At 38.6% G+C, this 23,287-nt stretch overlaps 1 protein-coding gene across 4 annotated transcripts in view; it reads right to left on the reverse strand.

Annotated features, from left to right (window-relative positions):
• Positions 1 to 415: 415 nt before the first annotated feature.
• osbpl9 (oxysterol binding protein-like 9) overlaps positions 416 to 23,287 on the reverse strand; it is a 90,012-nt gene continuing 67,140 nt past the window's right edge. For all 4 annotated transcript variants that reach the window (XM_061977787.2, XM_061977786.2, XM_061977788.2 and 1 more), the window contains 15 exons: positions 19,872 to 19,965; positions 14,314 to 14,418; positions 13,922 to 14,081; positions 13,709 to 13,821; positions 13,523 to 13,641; positions 13,351 to 13,436; positions 9,413 to 9,593; positions 9,241 to 9,325; positions 7,341 to 7,451; positions 7,191 to 7,254; positions 6,984 to 7,124; positions 6,817 to 6,895; positions 4,903 to 4,994; positions 4,678 to 4,813; positions 416 to 1,640 (listed from right to left, as the gene is read on the reverse strand). In XM_061977787.2, coding sequence (XP_061833771.2) covers positions 1,566 to 1,640; positions 4,678 to 4,813; positions 4,903 to 4,994; positions 6,817 to 6,895; positions 6,984 to 7,124; positions 7,191 to 7,254; positions 7,341 to 7,451; positions 9,241 to 9,325; positions 9,413 to 9,593; positions 13,351 to 13,436; positions 13,523 to 13,641; positions 13,709 to 13,821; positions 13,922 to 14,081; positions 14,314 to 14,418; positions 19,872 to 19,965 — 1,641 coding nt within the window. In that variant the 3' untranslated portion in view covers positions 416 to 1,565. The remainder of the gene's footprint in view (positions 1,641 to 4,677; positions 4,814 to 4,902; positions 4,995 to 6,816; positions 6,896 to 6,983; positions 7,125 to 7,190; positions 7,255 to 7,340; positions 7,452 to 9,240; positions 9,326 to 9,412; positions 9,594 to 13,350; positions 13,437 to 13,522; positions 13,642 to 13,708; positions 13,822 to 13,921; positions 14,082 to 14,313; positions 14,419 to 19,871; positions 19,966 to 23,287) is intronic.

Raw genomic sequence — 23,287 nt, forward strand, 5'->3', positions numbered from 1 at the left:
TCCTCAGTTCCCAATCGTTTATTGTTGTTAAAAGAAAAGGTGGTGTAACACAGTGGTGAACATGCCCTTTCCCAACTACTTTGGCACTTGTTGCAGCCATGAAATTCTAAGTTAATTATTTGCAACAACAAAAAAAAAGTTTATGAGTTTGAACATCAAATATCTTGTCTTTGTGGTGCATTCAATTGAATATGGTTTGAAAAGGATTTGCAAATTTTTGTATTCAGTTTATATTTACATCCAACACAATTTCCCAACTCATATGGAAACGGGGTTTGTACATTGTAATGCTACAGCAGCACACTGACATCTCCTAAGTTTATCTATATTTAATTACTCAAGTATTGTCATTTCTGTTAGGGTCCTAATGCTGAAGCAGATACATCCAGATTCAAGCACATATTCTTTGGCATACTCAGGTGAAATTTGTTTATTATTGTATCTCATCCATTGCATTTCAGTCCAACTTCTATGTTACTGTAAAATAAAGGAATGAAAAACTTTTTGGAAGAAAAAAAAACAGTTCAGGTGTCGTCGGAAAAGCATCACCCTCATCGTGAAGTAGCAGCGATTATAAAAAAACAGCAGAATTCGCAAAAAACGTTTTTTTTTTTTGGTCGGTCACACCCTCTTCCTTCCCCGAGCAAGGCGATCGATTCAACGTGAAAAAAATATCCTCGACATGGGCAAGTGGTCTGGGAAAAAAACAAACAAATCCACAATCTTTTGTTCATACAGTAAATACTTCCAGATGACAAAAACATTGTTTGTTCTGTGTGCACATCAAAGTCTCTTAAGCCTTCTCTCCCAAACATTGTTGATTACCACTAGATTGCATATTATATTTCATTGGCTGCTATATGGCTCCTGTGGGGCTTTACTGTGTAAGATTACACTGTAGACAATGACACCTAAATTGAAATGGGAGCAGAACAGCAAACATGATTGGTACCTTAAGATGTGACATTTCAATATGCGCAAATATTTTACACTATTGTCAGAAAAAAATAAAGTTAATAAAATAAAATAAAAAGAATATTATATGTCTCATACGTATATCTATATTTATATATAAACAAGCTATATAACGAGTTGCAGGCAAGCATAGAATGTCCTTCCCCACCGAGTTAAGGTTTATCCATACCACAAACAACAATAAGGCTGTCTGACATTTTGAGGGGGCTGCGGCTTGCTTTCTTCAGTCACCAGATTCCCTGAGATGCCAAGCTTTGTTTTATATGTGTTAAGATTATTGTTCGATGTCAAGACCCTACAAAAACCTATGAAGGAAGTGGCCTCAGTTGGAACGCAGAGGCAAAAATCACCACCAGAGGGCACCCGCTTGAAGGAGTTACTAAATCACCTTGGAAGATCTTTAGCTGCTTTTCATTTAAGATCATTCATTGCCGTTGTTTTTACAGTCGAATGCAAAGCTCTGTACAGAAAGCCATCAGCCGTCAGTCAGTCAAAGGCTTGGAGAAGAAAGTTGCAAAAGAGTTCTTATGAAGACTCTGCAATGTGTACGATACCTAATGCATGTGTGTTTGTATTGTGTGTCACTCCATTCACTGCCTTGGAGAGGCTAGTCTCTTTAAAAGCGGCTCGTCGTACACCCAACACTCCCCGTCCTCGTGGAATAGCTGCAGACACACAGAGAACATTATTATACTGGATGTCACACACGTAACAGTATTTGTGTCTCCCTCATGGCATTTTAATAGGTTTTTATACAGTACAGGCCAAAAGTTTGGACACACCTTCTCATTCAATGTGTTTTCTTTATTTTCATGACTGTTTACATTGTAGATTGTCACTGAAGGCATCAAAACTATGAATGAACACATGTGGAGTTATGTACTTAACAAAAAAAAAAGGTGAAATAACTAAAAACATGTTTTATATTCGAGTTTCTTCAAAATAGCCACCCTTTGCTCTGATTACTGCTTTGCACACTCTTGGCATTCTCTCGATGAGCTTCAAAAGGTAATCACCTGAAATGGTTTTCACTTCTAGTTTCGATGCCTTCAGTGACCATCTACAATGTAAATAGTCATGAAAATAAAGGAAACGCATTGAAATGAGAAGGTGTGTTCAAACTTTTGGCCTGTACTGTATATATATTAGGGGTGTGAATCTTTGGGTGTCCCACGATTCGATTCAATATTGATTCTTGGGGTCACGATTCGATTCAAAATAGATTTTATTTCAATTCAACACGATTCTCGATTCAAAAACAATTTTTTTCACGATTCAAAACGATTCTCTATTCATTCATCCATCCATCCATTTTCTACCGCTTATTCCCTTTGGGGTCGCGGGGGGCGCTGGAGCCTATCTCAGCTACAATCGGGCGGAAGGCGGGGTACACCCTGGACAATTCAATACATAGGATTTCAGCAGGATCTACCCCAGTCTGCTGACATGCAAGCAGAGTAGTAGATTTTTGTAAAAAGCTTTTATAATTGTAAAGGACAATGTTTTATCAACTGATTGCAATAATGTAAATTTGTTTTAACTATTAAATGAACCAAAAATATTACTTATTTTATCTTTGTGAAAATATTGGACACAGTGTGTTGTCAAACTTATGAGATGCGATGCAAGTGTAAGCCACTGTGACACTTTTGTTATTTTTTTTTATTTTTTATAAATGTCTAATGATAATGTCAATGAGGGATTTTTAATCACTGCTATGTTGAAAATATAACTAATATTGATACTGTTGTTGATAATATTCATTTTTGTTTCACTACTTTTGGTTTGTTCTGTGTCGTGTTTGTGTCTCCTCTCAATTGCTCTGTTTATTGCAGTTCTGAGTGTTGCTGGGTCGGGTTTGGTTTTGGAATTGGGTTGCATTGTTATGGTATTGCTGTGTATTGTTTTGTTGGATTGATTCATTTAAAAAAAAAATAAATCAAAAAACATATAGATTTTTTAAAAATGAGAATCGATACTGAATCGCACAACGTGAGAATTGCGAATCGAATTCGAATCGATTTTTTCCCACACCCCTAATATATATGCATGAAATATTTAGATTTTCATCACGTCTAAAAACAAAAACTAAAAATGGCAATGATAAATTGTTAAATTGTATTTAAAAAAAAGTCCAGCACCCTCATTCTGGAATTCTGGAATAACATTCTAACAAATTAGAAAATATGCCAACGTATGTTTGTGTTAGATTCTTATGGAATTACATAATGAGGTGAAAATGTAATACATAATTACATAATGCGTCGTTACAGGGGGTACACTGTTTTTTATATTTGGGAGAAGATAAAAGGGTTGTTGGGCCCGGGGACGCAACAATTCGTTGACATTGTCGACAAATAGTCTGTGTTGTCATCACTTGTGCTTTTCCGGACGAAAACGAGTCAGGGCGGCCACTCGCAACAACATTGCAGGTGAAAACATGTGAAGTGTGGGAACATTTCACCCTAATCTTGTTTAAAGACATAAATACCTTACTTATTTTGCAAAGTGGACCTTGCTTTTTATTGCAGTACATTTGTGACACGAGAACAATGATGTCGGTCAATCTCAACTCGGTAAAATAGGTCGCTCGCTACCTTGCTATCCAGCGAACAAGTAAGAGACGAAGTTGTGTGAAAAATAGATTTAATTATATTTTTCGCCCAAGTCCGCCAGCTACACTTTATCAAAGTGTCTTTATCCAAGTTTTTTTTTTTTAAAGTTCGTCCAGAACTTCAGATGTGAAGCAGCGCTGGCACAATAGCAAACGTCAATCACAGACATACACATGACATTTGGCACCGTGGCGTCGATATCATAAAACAAATATACAATCTGTAAGAAAAATAGAATTATCAGAATTAATAGAGTTTATTACAGAGGTGTCGTCGTTTTCACTGAGGGCCACATCGCAGTTATGTTTGGTCCCAGAGGGCCGTTTCTAACAGTGAATACTATTATTACACCATTTTTTAATGCATTTTATTAGTAGATTTTTTTTAAACTAAAATGTGAAAAATATTTGGTAACGCTTGTTTCTTTTTGAGGATGTTAGATTGCTTTGGTGTTTATTTTTATTGCTGCAGTCTTTTTTTTCATAAAAAAATATATTTAGTTTTTGTCATCACTGGGCCTCTCCTCGTTTTTAAATAGACAATGCCTTACTATTTATTTTGGTTTTTGTAACAGCCCAATGAGCGGCACAGTAACTGTATAAACAAATATTTCTGAATTAATTAGTCATCTTTGTTGGTTAGAACATGCCAAAATATCTTAAGCTGAATTTAAAAGCACATGGCTAAATTACAGCCACTAAATAGGTTCATGCTTTATAATCAGATTAGTCGACTAAACATGAAGATAATCGTTGACTAGTCGACTATCAAAATAGTTATTAGTTGCAGCCCTAGTTGGGATGCTTTCCAGGAATGCTAGCGAAAGGAAGTTTGCCTTGACAGCTCGTAGCAGGAAAAGCACATTTTAGGTTGTACACTGTATGTTGAAAGATAAAGTGCAAGTTTTAATCCTTTTGCATGTCTGGTGGTCCATGATTGAATTGTATTGCTTTAACAGCAACATGTCTAAAAGTTTCATGGTGGCAAGTACTGACCGTGATTGGACATGAAAACAGGAGTTCAAAACATTTAGGGAGAAAATATTCAAACTCCAACTGCGGGAGGTGAATACGGCCGCTAGCCTCACCCTGGTCTCCCACTGCTGCTCGTTCTCCTTCCTCTCTCTGGCTTCCACTCTCTGCTTCTCCTCCAGCCGGTGTTTGGCTTCTGTTGCAGAGTCGATGTCTTTGAGCTTTAGGTTCAGCGTCACATCTCTCCACAACCTGCAAAGTGGGTGGGAAAGGTTGAAATTATCAGTTGGGTTTGAAATACAAACGATGTGTAAGATCACTAAACAGTTTTAATGTCACACCTTCGAGACTCGTACGCCAGCTGGTCTTCCAGCTTCCTCACTTTCTTCTTAATGATGTCCATCCTCTTTGTGTCGATGAATGCTGTGTTCTCCTACAATACAGTTAATATTCAAGGATTAACATTTGCAGAGAAGTTGCAAGATTGTGTGCAAATGCTCAGATTCGCTGCCGGCGATCCAACGTTTCAAAGAATGGAAGCACGACAGGTTGTGGTAAATTTCGTCATTTCATCCTGAGGGGCTGTAAACTGCTAAATGTTAAATTATGAGGATGCAGTAATGATGAATCTGCTCAACTAATGAGAATGCAGCCAGTGGTGGGCCGCAAGGGCCAGTAAGGCATTCCCTGCTGGCCTAACATAACTAGAAATCATGATCATAATTAAAGATAAGAGTATTTTTTTTTTTACTTTCCCTAAATATCTTTTATCTCTTACTTGCGATCACATTTTTCATTACACCCAATAGTTACATTTGATTTAGGTTTGACCAATTAAACGTCTTACTAGATTCTTAAAATGAATTGGACCATGAATGATCAATGTTGATGGATTATTTAATAATGCACCGAAATGTTAACCTGACTCTCGCCAGATCCTTGTAGTTCACTGAGCTCCACACAAGGATCTGGGACTTCTTAATAGGAGATGTATTTCAGAAGGCAGGGCCTTGTAAAAAAAATAATTGTTTGTGATTGGATAAACCACTTGTCCGTTAACTTGAATGACATGCTACTTCAACCACTCACATCGAAATTAAACCGTGACGCTGATGAGAACGACGCTGGGAAATCCAAACCCGGTCGGAAGAAGAGCTAAAACATCATTGCCAACAATAAATGCCTTTAAAACCGTTCTCTGTTCATCTTTTAAGAATTAATATTCGATAGATTCGACAAAACAGTTGCAATAGCAGAATCAATGTCAGCACACGACGCAGTGAGGTCTGCGTGCCACCATTGTTGTTTGAATCAAACAGTCGCTTCGGCGTTACGTCGCATCTATCGTTGATTGGTTCATTATTTTTTGCTATCTTGAAGGAGTTTGCAATGCCTTCGAGCCCAGATCTTTGAGTGGAGCTCAGCGAACTACAAGGGTCTGGCGAGAGTCTAGTTACCAAAATGTTATATTTTATTTTTTTTAAAAGTGCAGCACCTGCATTTTGTAATAACTTTTGCGATATCCAACAAGTTATAACAAAACGCGTCAATGTTTATCACAAAATACGTTCAAAAACTAGATTTTACAAGATGCGGCAGATTATTACAAAATGTTGCCTTATTACATTATAAGGTGAACGTTGATTACTTTATTACATGTTGTAACATTACTACATAGTGCGTTGTTACAGGTCCGCATATTCCAGCAGGTTGCCGTTGAACAAGTTGTAATTTGGTGAAGCATCTAAAAGTCCAAACAAAAAACCTGAATGCAAAGAATCCGGAAGATGTTTCTGCATAATTTGATCTCCTTATTTTGCCGCTTAATTATATTTTGTGTATAGACCTTCTATCATCAGCAATAAGTAAAAGAGGAAAATGGTAATGGTGAATTTAGAACTCAACTACGAAAAGTAACGTAATTAAGTTATTAAAATTAGGGTTATACCTGTATTACTTTTAACTTGTTACTTGTGAAACTTTTTCCTGTATTTACATATATAGAAAATGTAAATAGTTTTTTGATAGTGACAGTTGACCTTTAGTTTGGATCATTTCAATTTACATTATTTCTTAATTGGAAATTACATGTTCAATCCAAGCAGATATCGTTTTCAAAGAGGTTGTTGTCTTGGAGTTTCAAGTGTACAGTGTGTAATTTTTATAACACATATTAGTGTAAGCGTGAATACTTGTCTTGTCCTCTCTGAGCAGTCACATGCTAAATGTATTTTAAAGCTTGAGCGAGAACTCACTCCAGTGGCCCACTTGGCATACATCACTCCATTCCATTCGCCTTCAATAGAGCAGAAAGACTTCTTATCATTCGGTGCGCTGCAATATAAAGAATGTCATGGCCATTAAAAACGCCAGAGAGCTTCTTTTTTTTCATAGGCGATAAATATTTGAGCAGTCTGCTTACAAAATCTCAGCTGTGATTCTGTGCTTCTTGCCTCCGTAGAACGGTTTGGTGTGGAACACAATGTTTGCACTGTAGCCCGTTTTGGAGCATGAGATGTTGCACTCGCCACCTAGCTCCACCCAGGGCACAGTCAGAATGGACCTGCACAGATCGACTAAGGTCAGTCAAACGTGCATTGATAATATGGCTGTAGAGAGCTATACACACCTGCCATATCCGTTAGGGAAGTTGAGGATGTAATGTTCATCATATTCTAAACATGACACGCAGCCTGCATGGAGAATGTCATGAATTAGCACAACAACGACATGAAGCCAAAAGAGAAACATGGGCATTAAGAATGCAGAATTAACATACCTTGGCCAATATTATAAACACCTATGGACATGCCCAGGAATTTAGACTTGGTCCAGATGTGAGCATTGAACTGGATCTTCTTACTCGAACATTCTGCGTAGAATGCAGAAACTGCAGAAAGAGAAAACAGAAAAAGCACTTATGTGGGGCACCTACACAACAAAAAAAGGTGTTTTAGAAAACAACCAATAACTATGCATGTTTTGCTTTCTCACAGCACCTACTCAAAAATGAACAAACAAGGAATGTGAAGAACGTAATACGAATGAGCACAAGAAGTGGGCTCCCATGAGCGTTTGTTTTAATATTAAAAGAGGCTGTTAGTAACCTTCACGTGGCTTCCTATAGAAGGACGCTAGTGTTCCAGATTTCAGTATTATGTCCACCACACTTTTCGGGCTTTTTGCACACAGTAATAGAAATTATAAGCATACGTAACACACACATTAGCTTTGTGTGTTGTCAGCTATGATAGCGATATTAGCTACTAATATTGGCTATCACTGAGTTTATAGCAGTGACGTGCAGTCACTGGCAGGGCCTCACATGCCATCATGGAAAGAAAAAAAATTTAAAAAGAAAAAAAAAAAATTTAATTGTTTTATGTATCCAGTTAATTTCCATTTAACTTCACCAGTTTTAGATTATTTTTATTCAAAATCGCAGAATTTTCACATTTGCCGTTCAAATACTGAGAAGAGACTTGCGGTGATCAGCAGCCAGTAGAGGCACGTCACTGAGTTGAGGCTCACCATGGATTGCGCAATGACTCGGCTAACTGCTGGCCTGCTGTGCAGTGAGACCGTATTGCTATATGAATTATATTATACATTTCCATAGTTTAGTTAGCTGAGGTATATAATGTACAGTGTATTTTGTCAACAACTGTATGTGTGTAACGTATTTCTTGTGCTGAGCAATCATAAAACGGCTGCGAAGACGCACTGGCTGAGGCTCGCAGTAATCCCGCCTCCTGGTGGTAGAGGGCGCTAGTGATCCCAGAGATCATTCATGCGACTACTCGGCTGCAGAATAAGTGACAACAAGCAGCAACAGTTAGCAGCGATCGTTTATTTTTTCCTCTCGCCTGGACTATTAACATGGAGGATTACATATCTAAAATAAAACAGTTTTCTAAACTGGACTTTCAATTGAAGCAGGAGGTAATACTTAAAGATCTCCATCGAGACAGAGAGACTTTTAAAACTGAAGAAAGATAAGGAAGACTTCTATAAACAAGTTATCGATGCTTTTGTTCAAAAGAAGCTGCGCATGGACTCCATTTATAAGTAAAGGTAAAACCATAATAACGTTTTTTTTTATTAAATGTGCTTTTTTGTGTACTACAGTTTGTATGTGTAAAGTTAAACTTAAGTTAAAGTACCAATGATTGTCACACACACTATGTGTGGTGAAATTTGTCCTCTGCATTTAACCATCCCCTTGCTCACCCCCTGGGAGGTGAGGGGAGCAGTGGGCAGCAGCGGCGCCGCGCTCAGGAATCATTTTTGGTGATTTAACCCCCAATTCCAACCCTTGATGCTGAGTGCCAAGCAGGGAAGAATGCTGGTATGAGCTTTTAAACATATCCTGTTAACTGCTGCCAATCAAATGATGAATAAGATACTCTTTAGGGTTCCTATGTTTGTAAATCTGACTGATGAAGTCAGTGCCTCACCAGACATGAACCTCACCGCACGTCACTGGTTTATAATCTATAGTGTCAACATGACTGCAAATTGTTAGTTGCTTCTCCGGGACTGCTTTTTTGTGTGTGTGCGCGTCCAAGCCATGTATGTGTAATAGAGACAGCAGGTGAATGACCGTCATGAAGGCCAGACAAAGTCCTTGGGCCGGTGAACCAGCATCATGTAATTAGCTAGAGACGAATGTCACTCACTAGGTGGGTGATGAGAAACCTGCTCTGCCACAAAACTGATACTGTTTGCTGAAGACCATGGGACAGGACCTTCTGATTGTGTGTCCTGCAGAGGAGGAGAAGAAGATGACTAACAACAATCCATTAAAATAATTATAGCTTTATGGAGTGGTAGTGGTGGGGGTAATCTCACAATGTGTGTTGGCGGCTCGTCAGTCTTGCAAGGCAAATCCCAATGGCAGAAGAAGACCTCTCCCAATATGGGGTTGTAGGGCTTCTTGGCCACAGAGCCTTTCCTGCCCGCATGGAAGGCAGAGAGGTACCATTTGACCACCTGGACCATGCGCTCACGGGGCTCTGGCTGCTCTGCGATACTGGGAAGAAACCAAAAAAATTGGGTGACCTCCAAATACCTCGAGAGTCTCTTTTCTAGAATTCAGTTTCTTCAGGAATTTTAGAGATATTTTTTTTCAAGGATTGTCATAGCAGTTTTTTAAAAGGTTGTGCAAAAGTTGCAAAGTATATGGCTGTTCTCATTCATACAGGTCATTGTATACTCAGGGCAATCAATCGATCACAACTGGACTGTTCAGTTTGTCTTAAAAAAAAACACACTTTCATACATCTGAATTTTTACTTGCGTACGTTTGTTTTCTGAATTTGAATGTACATCTTTCCTTAATGTGAAATCTGCTCAAGTCTAGTTATAGGAGGCCCCTGCTGAGCTACAGAGAACTTGTCAACAATTTCAAGAGAGTGCAGCTGCAGATGACAGCGAGGGGAGTGAAGAAGAATCATGAGCCAACAATCAAAAAGAGAATTGCACAAGCATGGGTCAAATAATGACAGTGGGCCAGGCACATGCCAGTGATGGTAGACTGCACCCATGCAGAAAAGGTGCCGAAACTAAAGTTACATAAGCAAACCATACTTTTGTACATGCGATGCATTAATTGCAAGGTGATACTACAATGAAAATTGAACATGAAAACCTTTTTTTATTAAAAAAAAAATGAGAGTTGTCATTTTAGTTCCAAGGAGGCAATACATCACAAAATACAAAGAAAAATACTAATTTATTTCGTACACATATAGGGTTGTACAATATACCAGCATTAAAGTATTGCAGTACTAATGACTTAAATTTTTTTACTATAATGTCTTTGAACAATACCGGTACTTTTCTTTTCACCCGCAAGCTACCGTGAGGCGGTGACATTGCTGAGGGGAGACGCATGTTCGTCAGGGCACACACACACAGCGATACAAGCCGAAACAGAATGGATAGGAAGACGGCAAAAAAAACCAGTAATTCTACTGGGTAATAAGTATAACGCAAAATAGAAGTATTTGAGTTTTAAAACTAACGATAAAGTTTAAAACACCCCTCACCGAAGATGACAATCCTGTATTGCACTTAAATTTAAGTAAACATTTAAATAAAAATCATCCAGATCTACACAAGGAGTTTAAAAAACTACAGGTAGTAATGTAGTTAGCTAGCTCCCCTGCTGTGCATATACTGTATAGATATGTAGACGCACATACAGCTGGTTGGCTTGTTGCCAATTATTAGCGCAGTCAAAACCGACCATGCAGCATGAAATAATGCAAGTGAAGATGGAAATGACTGAATTTTGTATCAAATTCCCACAATTTCATCAGTGTTTTATCTTTAACAATGTGTGTTTTACCTCCTACATGTCTTATCTGTGTAGTTTTAGCCACAAATATAGATTTTTAGCATTTACTAATTATTGTATTTGCCTTAAAGCACAGACCAAGCGTGGCAACCATAAATCATGAAGCATTTAATACAATGCCAGTAGAGCTTTCTGAAGAAGCTCTACTTTACTTCTTTATAGAAGAAGAAACGGTTGGCGACAGGCTCGTTAGTTACTTTTCTACTGTTTCCCACACATTTCATGGCATGGAAAAGCTTTTTTTGGCTTGTTAGCTTCCTGCCTGTTCCCCATGATGCCGCTAGGCGCGTCTCTGTTTATCTTCTGCAGCTACTAGGTGAAATATATATTACTGTTTGAGTCACACTTGACTTACTACACTAGAGCAAGCTCGGACACAGGCAATTACAGCGCCTGTCGTCCCGGGTGAGGAGTCAGTTAAGCGAGAACTAACCAGCCCCAGGCTGGAAATTTCCTGCACACATAGCCTTTCTCGTAGAATACATAACTCCATCCATCCATCCATTTTCTACCGCTTATTCCCTTTGGGGTCGCGGGGGGCGCTGGAGCCTATCTCAGCTACAATCGGGCGGAAGGCGGGGTACACCCTGGACAAGTCGCCACCTCATCGCAGGGCCAACACAGATAGACAGACAACATTCACACTCACATCCACACACTAGGGCCAATTTAGTGTTGCCAATCAACTTATCACAAAATGTTTTTTGTAGTGACTGTGCCAGAGGTGGACATGCATTCTACTGAGGTGGCAAACTATGAAGTGTTAAATCTATCACAGCACCAATCAAATCATCTCATGATCCCCACCAAATCAATTCCGAGATGTGATCAAAATTATTTAAGGCGCACTACGCGAAACAGACGTAACGTTATTAACATCAGAACTACGGATACCATTCACAACAATGCCTCAAAACAGCCCACTACCTACAAAATGGGCGTTTTAAACATCAGATCATTGTCTCCCAAAGCGTTTAGTTAATGAGTTCATTAGAGACAACCATCTTAACGTCATTGGTCTCAGTAAAATTTGGCTAAAACCAGATGAATTTTTTCCACTTAACAAGGCATCTCCTCCTAACTATATGACTCCAAATATTGCCATTCCCCTGAAAACGGGTGAAGGGATCGTACTAATATTCAATGATAATAATTAATATAATATTAATATATATATATATATATATATATATATATATATATATATATATATATATATATATATATATATATATATACGGTATATATATATATATATATATAAATATAATTATATCAGAATCAGAATCAGAAATACTTTATTAATCCCCGAGGGGAAATTAAAATATTCAGCACAATCCCATTCAAGATCAGACAAACATTACAGGGAGACAGAACAGGATCGCTGACGGGTCTGCCAACTTTCGGCGCCCCTTACAAAAAAGGTGAGATACAGGTAAACAATGGGGGGGAGAAAAAATAAAACCGGTCTAAGCATGGGCCCCTGGAGAGGGGATCCAGACTGAGGCCAAGGAAAAAACAACTCTTATTAATATTAATATTAAGACCATCAGTGTTAAATATTAACTTATCACATCCCTCTGGTACTGCTCCCTGAGAATTCAAAACAGCAGTTATTCATCCTCTGCTCATAAGACCTAACCTCAATGCTGACCTCATTGTAAACTACTGGCCGTTGTCCCACCATTCCTTTATCTCGAAAATCCTCGAAGAAATTATTACACAGCAGCTGAATGAACACTTAGCATCTAACAACCTCTGTGAACCCTTTTAGTCTGGTTTCAGGGCAAATCACTCTACTGAGACAGCCCTCATAAAAGTGACTAATGATACGCGGTCATCAAGGTTTTTTATTGTGCCCATTGGGTTGAGTTATTTCTTGCCCTGATGTGGATGACGCTGTGGTTTGCGCAACCTTTTGAGGCATTTGTGATTAAGGGCTATATAAATAAACTTTGATTGACTGATTGGCTTCTATTCTATTCTAATCTAATCCTGAAATTTGTCAGGCTATATGTAACATATACAAGTACTTTGAGTGCAATAAGAAAAGCCCAATGTGTTTAATGCCTTTTAAATTGAGTTTCAAGCTACTGAAATTGTTTTTTAAGTGCAATAAGAAACATGTTTAATTTATTGTAATATTTGCAGTTAAAATTAAGCCAATAATGCCATTTTTTGTGGTCCCCTTTATTTACAAAGGTATCGAATCTATCTATTTTGGGACTGATACCAAAATATTGGTATTGGGACAACCCTATTCTCAGAGTATATACCCATTTTAAAGCACCCAAACATCTTTTAGGAATTGGGGTTGTGTTTTGGTACCTTTCAAGAAGTTTGACAATGGAAATGTTTGTACCATACTGAACTAAGCTGTACTTTACCACTTAGACCACAACAGATGTGAGAGTTAAAAGATGGTTACCTTACAAATAAGTCGGGATGTGCAAAGAAGTCAGCATACATTTCTAACAAAGATCTCCTTTCAAGGATAAAAGTAGGCAACACCACCTGTGAATTATGATGGGGACAAACAATCCATAGATGTTAGTGGTGAAATCATGCTGAAACAAAAAGTTCAGAGACAGACCAGTTACCTTGGTGAGATCCATGCCCAAACGGACTTGGGAGAGTAGATGCATAATGACACTTTTGTGCTCCTCCACTGACTCCCCCTCGCCTTCATCGTCACGATCGTCATGGGTATCGAATGGATCTGAGCACAAAAGTTGCCTCTTACAGTCCCAGACAAAAACACTGGGCATATCATGTCTGCTTTTTACCTGCATCCGTGATGCCATTGGACATGGACGAGTTGAGGGACTCTGTTGTTTCCGGTCTTTTCAACGTTGGTTCTTGATTATTGAGGGGTGAGGCAGCTGGGGCCCCTGGGGGACTGAGGGCATTGAGAGGGGAAAAGTGGGAGAAATAAGGCACAGAGAATAAATAGTCACTTAAGTGGCATCGTCTGCTCCTGTTGCAAATGAAAGACTCACTTCATGCAGTGTTTGGGGGACGTGGTGCTCTGGTAGAACTCGTCTGCGTCGTAGAATTCATCCTCGCTGGACGAATACGAGAAGTCTGGCACTGAGTGCAAGGGAAGGGGGATGTGAGCTGGGGAGGTGACGCCACTGTTGGGGCCTGATGGGCCGCTCCCTGACAGAGGGGCAAGATAAGTGAGAGTTAACAAGGATCAAGTAAACAGGTCATAGAGACTGATGCAGTGGTGTCATGCACTATTACAAGGTCCTTTGTTTCTCCATTTTCTGACTGATCAACACAGAAAACCATGTAGGAGGCAATTCAAAATGTTTTAAAATATAATTTCTTTCACTTATTTCAGCATTTTTTATTGTATTACTGTGGACAAATACATTTAGGAAGTTACCTGTGCTATTAGGAGTTGGGGTCTGAAGACTGCCCATCACTGTGACAACAGGACCAACAGGTAATGTTGAGGGCCGTTGGTCTGATTTGCACACCTGAGATGTATCTTTTGCAAAAAAAAAGTTAAAAGGTAAGTAGATATTAAAGAAGAACTGCACTTTTTAAATAATTTTTTATCACTGACAATTCGTGTGGGGACAAGAACACACGTCTTTCTATTTTTTTGTGCAGTCCAAATTGCAAAATACTGCTAAAGAATACAAATATAGTTGCTAATGGGATTCATCTATTTCGCCGACAGAGCCCCACCAAAAATCATCCAAAAACTGCCAACAATCTCTCATATTTATATGCCGTGACCTACATATTTACCAAGCCATAACATGTTGTTGTAAGAACTAAAGTCGAGGAACTACTTATTTACTTAATTAGTAGTAGTTGTCCTTATTGGAAATAACGAACGTGAAAATGCGCTCTGTGAATTCAAGGCACAGTTCCGGTAATGCTTAAAATGACCAAAATACTGTAAATATGACATGTTATCATGAATGTGCCTGTTAGTACATTACATACAATATATAGTTACAGCATGGAGGTTTTTTTTAATGATGTTTTTAGAGGACTTTATTAGCGGAATAGATTGTATCTCAATTACCTGCATTGTGAGCCGCCTCGTCCTAACAGTTTTTGTGAATGATTTTATTTAGGAACTGAAATTAGAATGTTCTAATTTTAGGACTTTTAGGTCTGATAGATAAGTAGATATCATCTTGAAAATATTGTCAGTAATGGAAGTAAAATGAAGGAAAAAATATATATCTATTAATATTTTTAATAGATAATATATTATCTATTAAATAATATATATATATATATATATATATATATATATATATATATATATATATATACACACACACACACACACACACACACACATACATACAGTATATATATATATATATATATATATATATATATATATATATACACACACACACACACACACACACACATACATACAGTATATATATATATATATATATATATATATATATATATATATATATATATATATATATATATACTGTATGTATGTATATATGTATATACCGGTATATACAAACCCCGTTTCCATATGAGTTGGGAAATTGTGTTAGATGTAAATATAAACGGAATACAATGATTTGCAAATCATTTTCAACCCATATTCAGTTTAGGGATGTCCCGATCCGATATTTGGATCGGATCGGCTGCCGATATTTGCCAAAAATTGCGCATCGGCAAGGCATGGGAAAATGCCGATCCAGATCCAGTTTAAAAAAAAACTCCGGTCCGTGTTTTCCAACGCACCTATTTAAATAATACATTCCACTTTTCTGCTGCTCCGTAATTTCCGTTCCGCATTTTCCAGCACACCTTCAACACATCCACAATTCTCACGCAGTTGCTTTTAGCTGCTGGCATTACACGACAGGCTCTTCTCACTCTTTCCTGTGTCTCCCTCTCACAGACAGCGAGCGCACCTTCTTACACACGTCACATACTGTCACGTCATACGTCACATACGTATACGTCCTCTCCCAGCAGAGAGCGAGGTAGCGGCTAACGTTAGCTGTGATGCTAGCGCAGCCGCTAAGGTGCGCGCCTGCTCAAGCGTCCTCTGCGCACAACAAATCTATGCCACGCACAAAATCAAATAAAAAAATAAGCGCATAACAATTTTCGACACACGGACACGACAGAGACAACAGTTTTCGTCATCATTGTTCAAATATTGTGACGTCTGTCGAGACGCTTATCTCCATTCGGTGCCACACGTCCAGACTCCACACCATCAAAATGCAGAGGCAAAAATTTCCACATCAACACCGTATGAAAAATTTAGTGATTTTTTTAGTTGTGATTTTCTTCCCTGCATGAAAGTTTAAAAGTAGCATACATTAATGCAGTATGAAGAAGAATGTTTTAATATAGACATGCAAGCCTTGAAAGAACATTTTGAAAATCAAGACTACATTTCCTGCAAATGGGTGCATTTCTACCCTATATTTTAACTTTAGATTTATTCTCATAACAAACTCTTTTGGCTGTATTTTTGACACTTACATCCGGCGCCCCCTCCACACCCTGGATTATAAATAATGTAAATAATTCAATGTGATTATCTTGTGTGATGACTGTATTATGATGATAGTATATATCTGATAGTATATATCTGTATCATGAATCAATTTAAGTGGACCCCGACTTAAACAAGTTGAAAAACTTATTCGGGTGTTACCATTTAGTGGTCAATTGTACGGAATATGTACTTCACTGTGCAACCTACTAATAAAAGTCTCAATCAATCAATCAAAACACATAGAATCATCATACTGCTGTGATTATATGCATCAAGTGTTCATTCAAGGCTAAGGCAAAATATCGAGATATATATTGTGTATCACAATATGGCCTTAAAATATCGCAATATTAAAAAAAGGCCATATCGCCCAGCCCTAGTTCAATGATGCCATTTCTGTTTGTCATGTATAATTTTGTCTATTTTGTGTTTATCCTTGAATAAACAGTTCAGTTTCTTGTTACCAACCATTGTGTATTATTCAAACTCCCCTAATTCAGCTGGCTAGTTGTTATCAAGAGTACTAAAACCCTTTTCAACATGATTCTGACAACTAAGTAGGCTAAATAACTTTAAACTTTAATACATGCTCGGATAGGCCAGTATCGGTATCGGTCAGTATCGGAAATGCAAAAACAATATCGGTATTGGATCGGAAGTGCAAAAACCTGGATCGGGACATCCCTAATTCAGTTGAATATGCTTCAAAGACAACATATTTGATGTTCAAACTGATAAACATTTTTTTTTTTGCAAATAATCATTAACTTTAGAATTTGATGCCAGCAACACGTGACAAAGAAGTTGGGAAAGGTGGCAATAAAAACTGATAAAGTTGAGGAATGCTCATCAAACACTTATTTGGAACATCCCACAGGTGAACAGGCAAATTGGGAACAGGTAGGTGCCATGATTGGTATAAAAGTAGATTCCATGAAATGCTCAGTCATTCACAAACAAGGATGGGGCGAGGGTCACCACTTTGTCAACAAATGCGTGAGCAAATTGTTGAACAGTTTAAAGGCCTACTGAAACACACTACTACCGACCACGCAGTCTGATAGTTTATATATCAATGATGAAATCTTAACATTGCCACACATGCCAATACGGCCGGGTTAGCTTACTAAAGTGCAATTTTAAATTTTGCGCGAAATATCCTGCTGAAAACGTCTCTGTATGATGACGCCTGCGCGTGACGTCACGGATTGTAGAGGACATTTTGGGACAGCATGGTGGCCAGCTATTAAGTCGTCTGTTTTCATCGCAAAATTCCACAGTATTCTGGACATCTGTGTTGGTGAATCTTTTGCAATTTGTTCAATGAACAATGGAGACAGCAAAGAAGAAAGCTGTAGGTGGGAAGCGGTGTATTGCGGCAGGTGTTGTGCCGGATAACGCACCCGCGCCGTAGAATGCACCCCCTGACTGTTGTGCCGTATAACACAGCCGGTGTTTCATTGTTTACATTCCTGAAAGATGACAGTCAAGCTTTACCATTGGCCTGTGGAGAACTGGGACAACAGTGACTCTTACCAGGAGGACTTCGAGTTGGATACGCAGACGCGGTACCGTGAGTACGCATGCAGCTGCGGCTTCCAAACATTTGATCGCTTGCCCGTACGTGCGTGCCGCTATGTGCATGTCACGTACGTAACTTTGGGGACTTTGGAGAAATATATGTGCTGTATGAACTTTGTGGAGGTGAACGGTACTTTGGGCTGTGGGATTGAGTGTGTTGTGCAGGTGTTTGAGTTGTATAGGCGGGTTATATGGACGGGAGGGGGGAGGTGTTTGTTATGCGGGATTCATTTGTGGCATATTAAATATAAGCCTGGTTGTGTTGTGGCTAATATGTCTTGTGTTTATTTACTGTTTTAGTCATTCCCAGCTGAATATCAGGTCCCACCCGCCTCTCACAGCATCTTCCCTATCTGAATCGCTCCCACTGCCCTCCAGTCTTTCACTCTCATTTTCCTCATCCACGAATCTTTCATCCTCGCTCAAATTAATGGGGAAATCGTCGCTTTCTCGTTCCGAATCGCTCTTGCTGCTGGTGGCCATGATTGTAAACAATGTGCAGATGTGAGGAGCTCCACAACCTGTGACGTCACGCGCATATCGTCTGCTACTTCCGGTAAAGGCAAGGCTTTTTTATCAGCGACCAAATGTTGCGAACTTTATGGTCGATGTTCTCTACTAAATCCTTTCAGCAAAAATATGGCAATATCGCGAAATGATTAAGTATGACACATAGAATGGACCTGCTATCCCCGTTTAAATAAGAAAATCGCATTTCAGTAGGCCTTTAAGAAAAACCTTTCGCAACCTGCTATTGCAAGGAATTTAGGGATTTCACCATCTACGGTCCGTAATATCATCAAAGGGTTCAGAGAATCTGGAGAAATCACTGCACATAAGCAGCTAAGCCCGTGACCTTCGATCCCTCAAGCTGTACTGCATCAACAATCAGTGTGTAAAGAATATCACCACATGGGCTCAAGAACACTTAAGAAACCCACTGTCAGTAACTACAGTTGGTCGCTACATCTGTAAGTGCAAGTTAAAAATCTCCTATGCAAGGCGAAAACCATTTATCAACAACACCCAGAAACGCCGTCGGCTTCGCTGGGCCTGAGCTCATCTCAGATGGACTGATACAAAGTGGAAAAGTGTTCTGTGGTCTGACGAGTCCACATTTCAAATTGTTTTTGGAAACTGTGGATGTCGTGTCCTCCGGACCAAAGAGGAAAAGAACCATCCGGATTGTTATAGGCGCAAAGTTGAAAAGCCAGCATCTGTGGTGGTATGGGGGTGTATTAGTGCCCAAGACACGGATAACTTACACATCTGTGAAGGCACCATTAATGCTGAAAGGTACACATAGGTTTTTGGAGCAACACATGTTGCCATCCAAGCAAAGCTACCATGGACGCCCCTGCTTATTTCAGCAAGACAATGCCAAGCCACGTGTTACATCAACGTGGCTTCATAGTAAAAGAGTGCGGGTACTAGACTGGCCTGCCTGTAGTCCAGACCTGTCTCCCATTGAAAATGTGTGGCGCATTATGAAGCCTAAAATACCACAACGGAGACAGGTCTATATATATATATATATATATATATATATATATATATATATATATATATATATATATATATATATATATACATATACGTATACACATATATATATACATACATACATACATACATGTCAGTGTCAGTTTTTAGTACATGAATACTTCACTAAATTAACTCAGGTTTATCTTCATCCAGAAGAGCAAACAGTGTATTCTGCAAGTATTTATTGTCGATGTAGTATTTATTGTCAATGTAAGCTACGGTAATAATAGAAAAAAAGCTTTTAAGCATGTTTAAACATTTACAAGATCCTGATCAGGGAAGCAGTAAGGCATGGAAACGAGAGCTACCTGTGGGTAGAGTGGTCTGTGTTGGCATTGTGGTGTTGGCTACTGGAGTGTCCAGAGGGGGCTGGTAGATCCCATCCACTGGGTTGATGGTGCTCTGAAGTGAAAACAACGTAGGCCATTAATGTCATAAAACATGGACAAGCACAGGACATCTGCAATGATTTGTAACTGTACCAATAACTGCTTACCTAAGCTATGTCAATAAAATGAAACTTTATAAACAAGTCAATAAGTCACACTGAAACCTATATTTGTGACACATGTGCCTGCATGCAACCCCCACTGAAACAGTATCTTCTTAGCTTATGTTCCAACTTTTGATCTATTGATAGCAGATCAGTCATAACAACGCCCTTGTCCTGAAAGCGCAGATCAATTTCCTTTAACTCCACGCCTTGGAAAGACAGACATTACCAAAATGTCATGAATAAGATCAATGTGAAACTATCCAAAAGTAGCTATATACAATTAATAATGCATCTTGAACTATGAACAATCCCTCAATCTAAAGAGATAAAATAACTAAAACCGGTTACATGTTGACATCACAAATAAAGCTGTTGCAGCGTCAATACATTAATTGAAGAGTTACTTCACAAAAAATATGTTTAGAATTTAAATATCAGGGAAATAATTATTTCCCATGCAATACATATGTATATTCTTACAGTGTGCAGCTACTGTGTTTATGGACCGAACAAATGCATTTGAAAACATTTATCATAATATCTTAACAAATTAGAACATTTAGGAATCAGAGGGTTGGTCCTGAACTGGGTAAGAAGCTACTTAACTAACAGGAGGCAATATGTGAAGCTATGCAAACACAGGTCTACAGCTCGAAAACGATCTTGTGGTGTACCTAGGAATCAATACTGGTCCCAAAATTGTTAAATCTCTATATTAACATTTGTAAAGTTATAAAGAACTTAAAGTTGGAATTATTTGCAGACCACACAACTGCTTTTTTCCCCAGGAGAGAACATACAGAAGCTAATACAAATGACAGAATAAATAAAATAAAGAAATGGCTTGACAAAAACAGACCATTACTGATATTTGGTAACAGTAGGAGAAAAAGTCAAACACAAATACAAATGGACAGAGTAGGCATTGACAAGGTGAAATAAATAACATTTCCTAGTGTAATAAGAGATGATAGAATATTATTTTTTTGGCAGAAATATGGGGGAATAACTACAAAAGTACACCTAATTCACAAACTGAACTAAAATCTAAAATACTGCAATTCAATGATTTGGTGTATTTGCAAAGAGCTAAAATTATGCACAACGCAAACTATAACGCGCTACACAGAAATGTACAAGAATTCTTCTCAACAACAGAGAAATACAACTTTAAAGAAAAATTGTCTGTAAAACATTGTATACGCGTACAACACTTAAAACCTTTAGTATACCAATATGTGGAGTCAAATTATGGAATAGATTAGGTAAAAAAGTCAAAATACAGTCATGGCCAAAAATATTGGCACCCCTGCATTTCTGTCAGATAATGCACCACTTCTGCCAGAAAATTGTTGAAACTACAAATGCTTGGTATTCACATGTTTATTTATTTTGTTTGCATTGGAACAACACAACAAAAACCCCAAGAAAGCCAAATCTGATATTATTTTACACAGAACTCCAAAAATGGACTGGACAAAATTATTGGCACTCTCAACGTAATTTTTGGTAGCACACCCTTTGGAAAAAATAACTGAAATCAATTGCTTCCTGTAACCATCAATGAGCTTCTTACACCTTGCTACTGGAATTTTGGACCACTCTTCTTTTGCAAACTGCTTCAGGTCTCTCCGATTGGAAGGGTGCCTTCTCCCAACTGCTGTTTTTAGATCTCTCCACAGATGTTCTATAGGATTTAGATCTGGACTCATTGATGGCCACTTCAGAACTCTCCAGCGCTTTGTCTTAAGCCATTTTTGCGTGCTTTTTTAGGTATGCTTTAGGTCGTTGTCCTGCTGGAAAACCCATGACCTCTGACAGAGACCCAGCTTTCTAACTCTGGGCCCTACATTATGCCCCCGAATTCTTTGGTAGTCCTCAGATTTCATGATGCCATGCAAACAGTCAAGGCATCTGGTAACAAAAGCAGCAAAGCAACCCCAAAACATCAGTGAACCTCCACCATGTTTGACTGTAGGGATGGTGTTCTTTTCTTTGAAGGCCTCATTTTGTTTTCTGTAAACAGTGCGTTAGAAAAAAGCTCCACTTTAGTCTCATCTTTCGACAGGGCGTTCTCCCAGAAAGATTTTGGTTTCCTCAGGTAAGTTTTTGCAAACTCCAGTCTTGCTTTTTTATGTCTCTGTGTCAGTAGCGGGGTCCTCCTGGGTCTCCTACTATAGTGTCCCTTTTCATTGAGATGGCGACGGATAGTGCGAGCTGACACTGTTGTATGCTGTGTCTGCAAGTCAGCTTGAATTTGTTTGGAAGTGGATCGAGGTTCTTTGTCCACAATTCTAACAATCCTTCGTTGCAGTCTTTCATCAATTTTTCTCTTCCGTCCATGTCCAGGGAAGTTAGCACAGTGCTATGGGCTTTAAACTTCTTGATGACATTGCGCACAGTAGACACAGGAACATTTAGATCTCTGGAGATGGACTTGTAGCCTTGAAATTGTCCATGCTTTTCTACAATCTTGGTTCTCAAATCTTCTGAGAGTTATTTGCTCTTCTTTCTTTTCTCCATGCTCAGTGTGGTACACACAACACAAAGGTGGAGTCAACTTTTCTTAATTTTAACTGGCTGCAAGTGTGATTTCTATATTGCCAGCACCCGTTACTTGCTACAGGTGAGTTTAATTACAAACTAAAGGAGCATCACATGCTTAGAATACAACTATGTCTTAAAAATTTGAAAGGGTGCCAATAATTTTGTCCAGTCCATTTTTGGAGTTCTGTGTAAAATAATATCAGATTTGGCTTTATTTTGTGTTCTAATGCAAACAAAATAAATAAAATGTAGGTACAAATAAAATCTTAACAATTTTCTGGGAGAAAAGGTGCATTATCTGACAGAAATGCAGGTGTGCCAATATTTTTGCTTATGACTGTATGTATTAATGAATGAACGTGTGTATGTGTGTATATTATATGTATAAACATTGTGTGTATTTGAGTATGTACAATATATTTGTCTCCCAGTGTGTGCAGGGCGGTACCTCTGAATTGGCAGACCGGGGTGGTGGTTCCTCTCTTTAAGAAGGGCAACCGGAGGGTGTGTTCTAAATATTGCGGGATCACACTCCTCAGCCTTCCCGGTAAGCTCTATTCAGGTGTACTGGAGAGGAAGTTACGTCGGATAGTCGAACCTCGGATTCAGGAGGAACAAGTGTGGTTTTCGTCCTGGTCGTGGAACTGTGGACCAGCTCTATACTCTCGGCAGGGTCCTTGA

Source organism: Nerophis lumbriciformis, linkage group LG18 (assembly GCF_033978685.3).
Source record: "Nerophis lumbriciformis linkage group LG18, RoL_Nlum_v2.1, whole genome shotgun sequence".
Lineage (NCBI taxonomy): Eukaryota > Metazoa > Chordata > Actinopteri > Syngnathiformes > Syngnathidae > Nerophis > Nerophis lumbriciformis.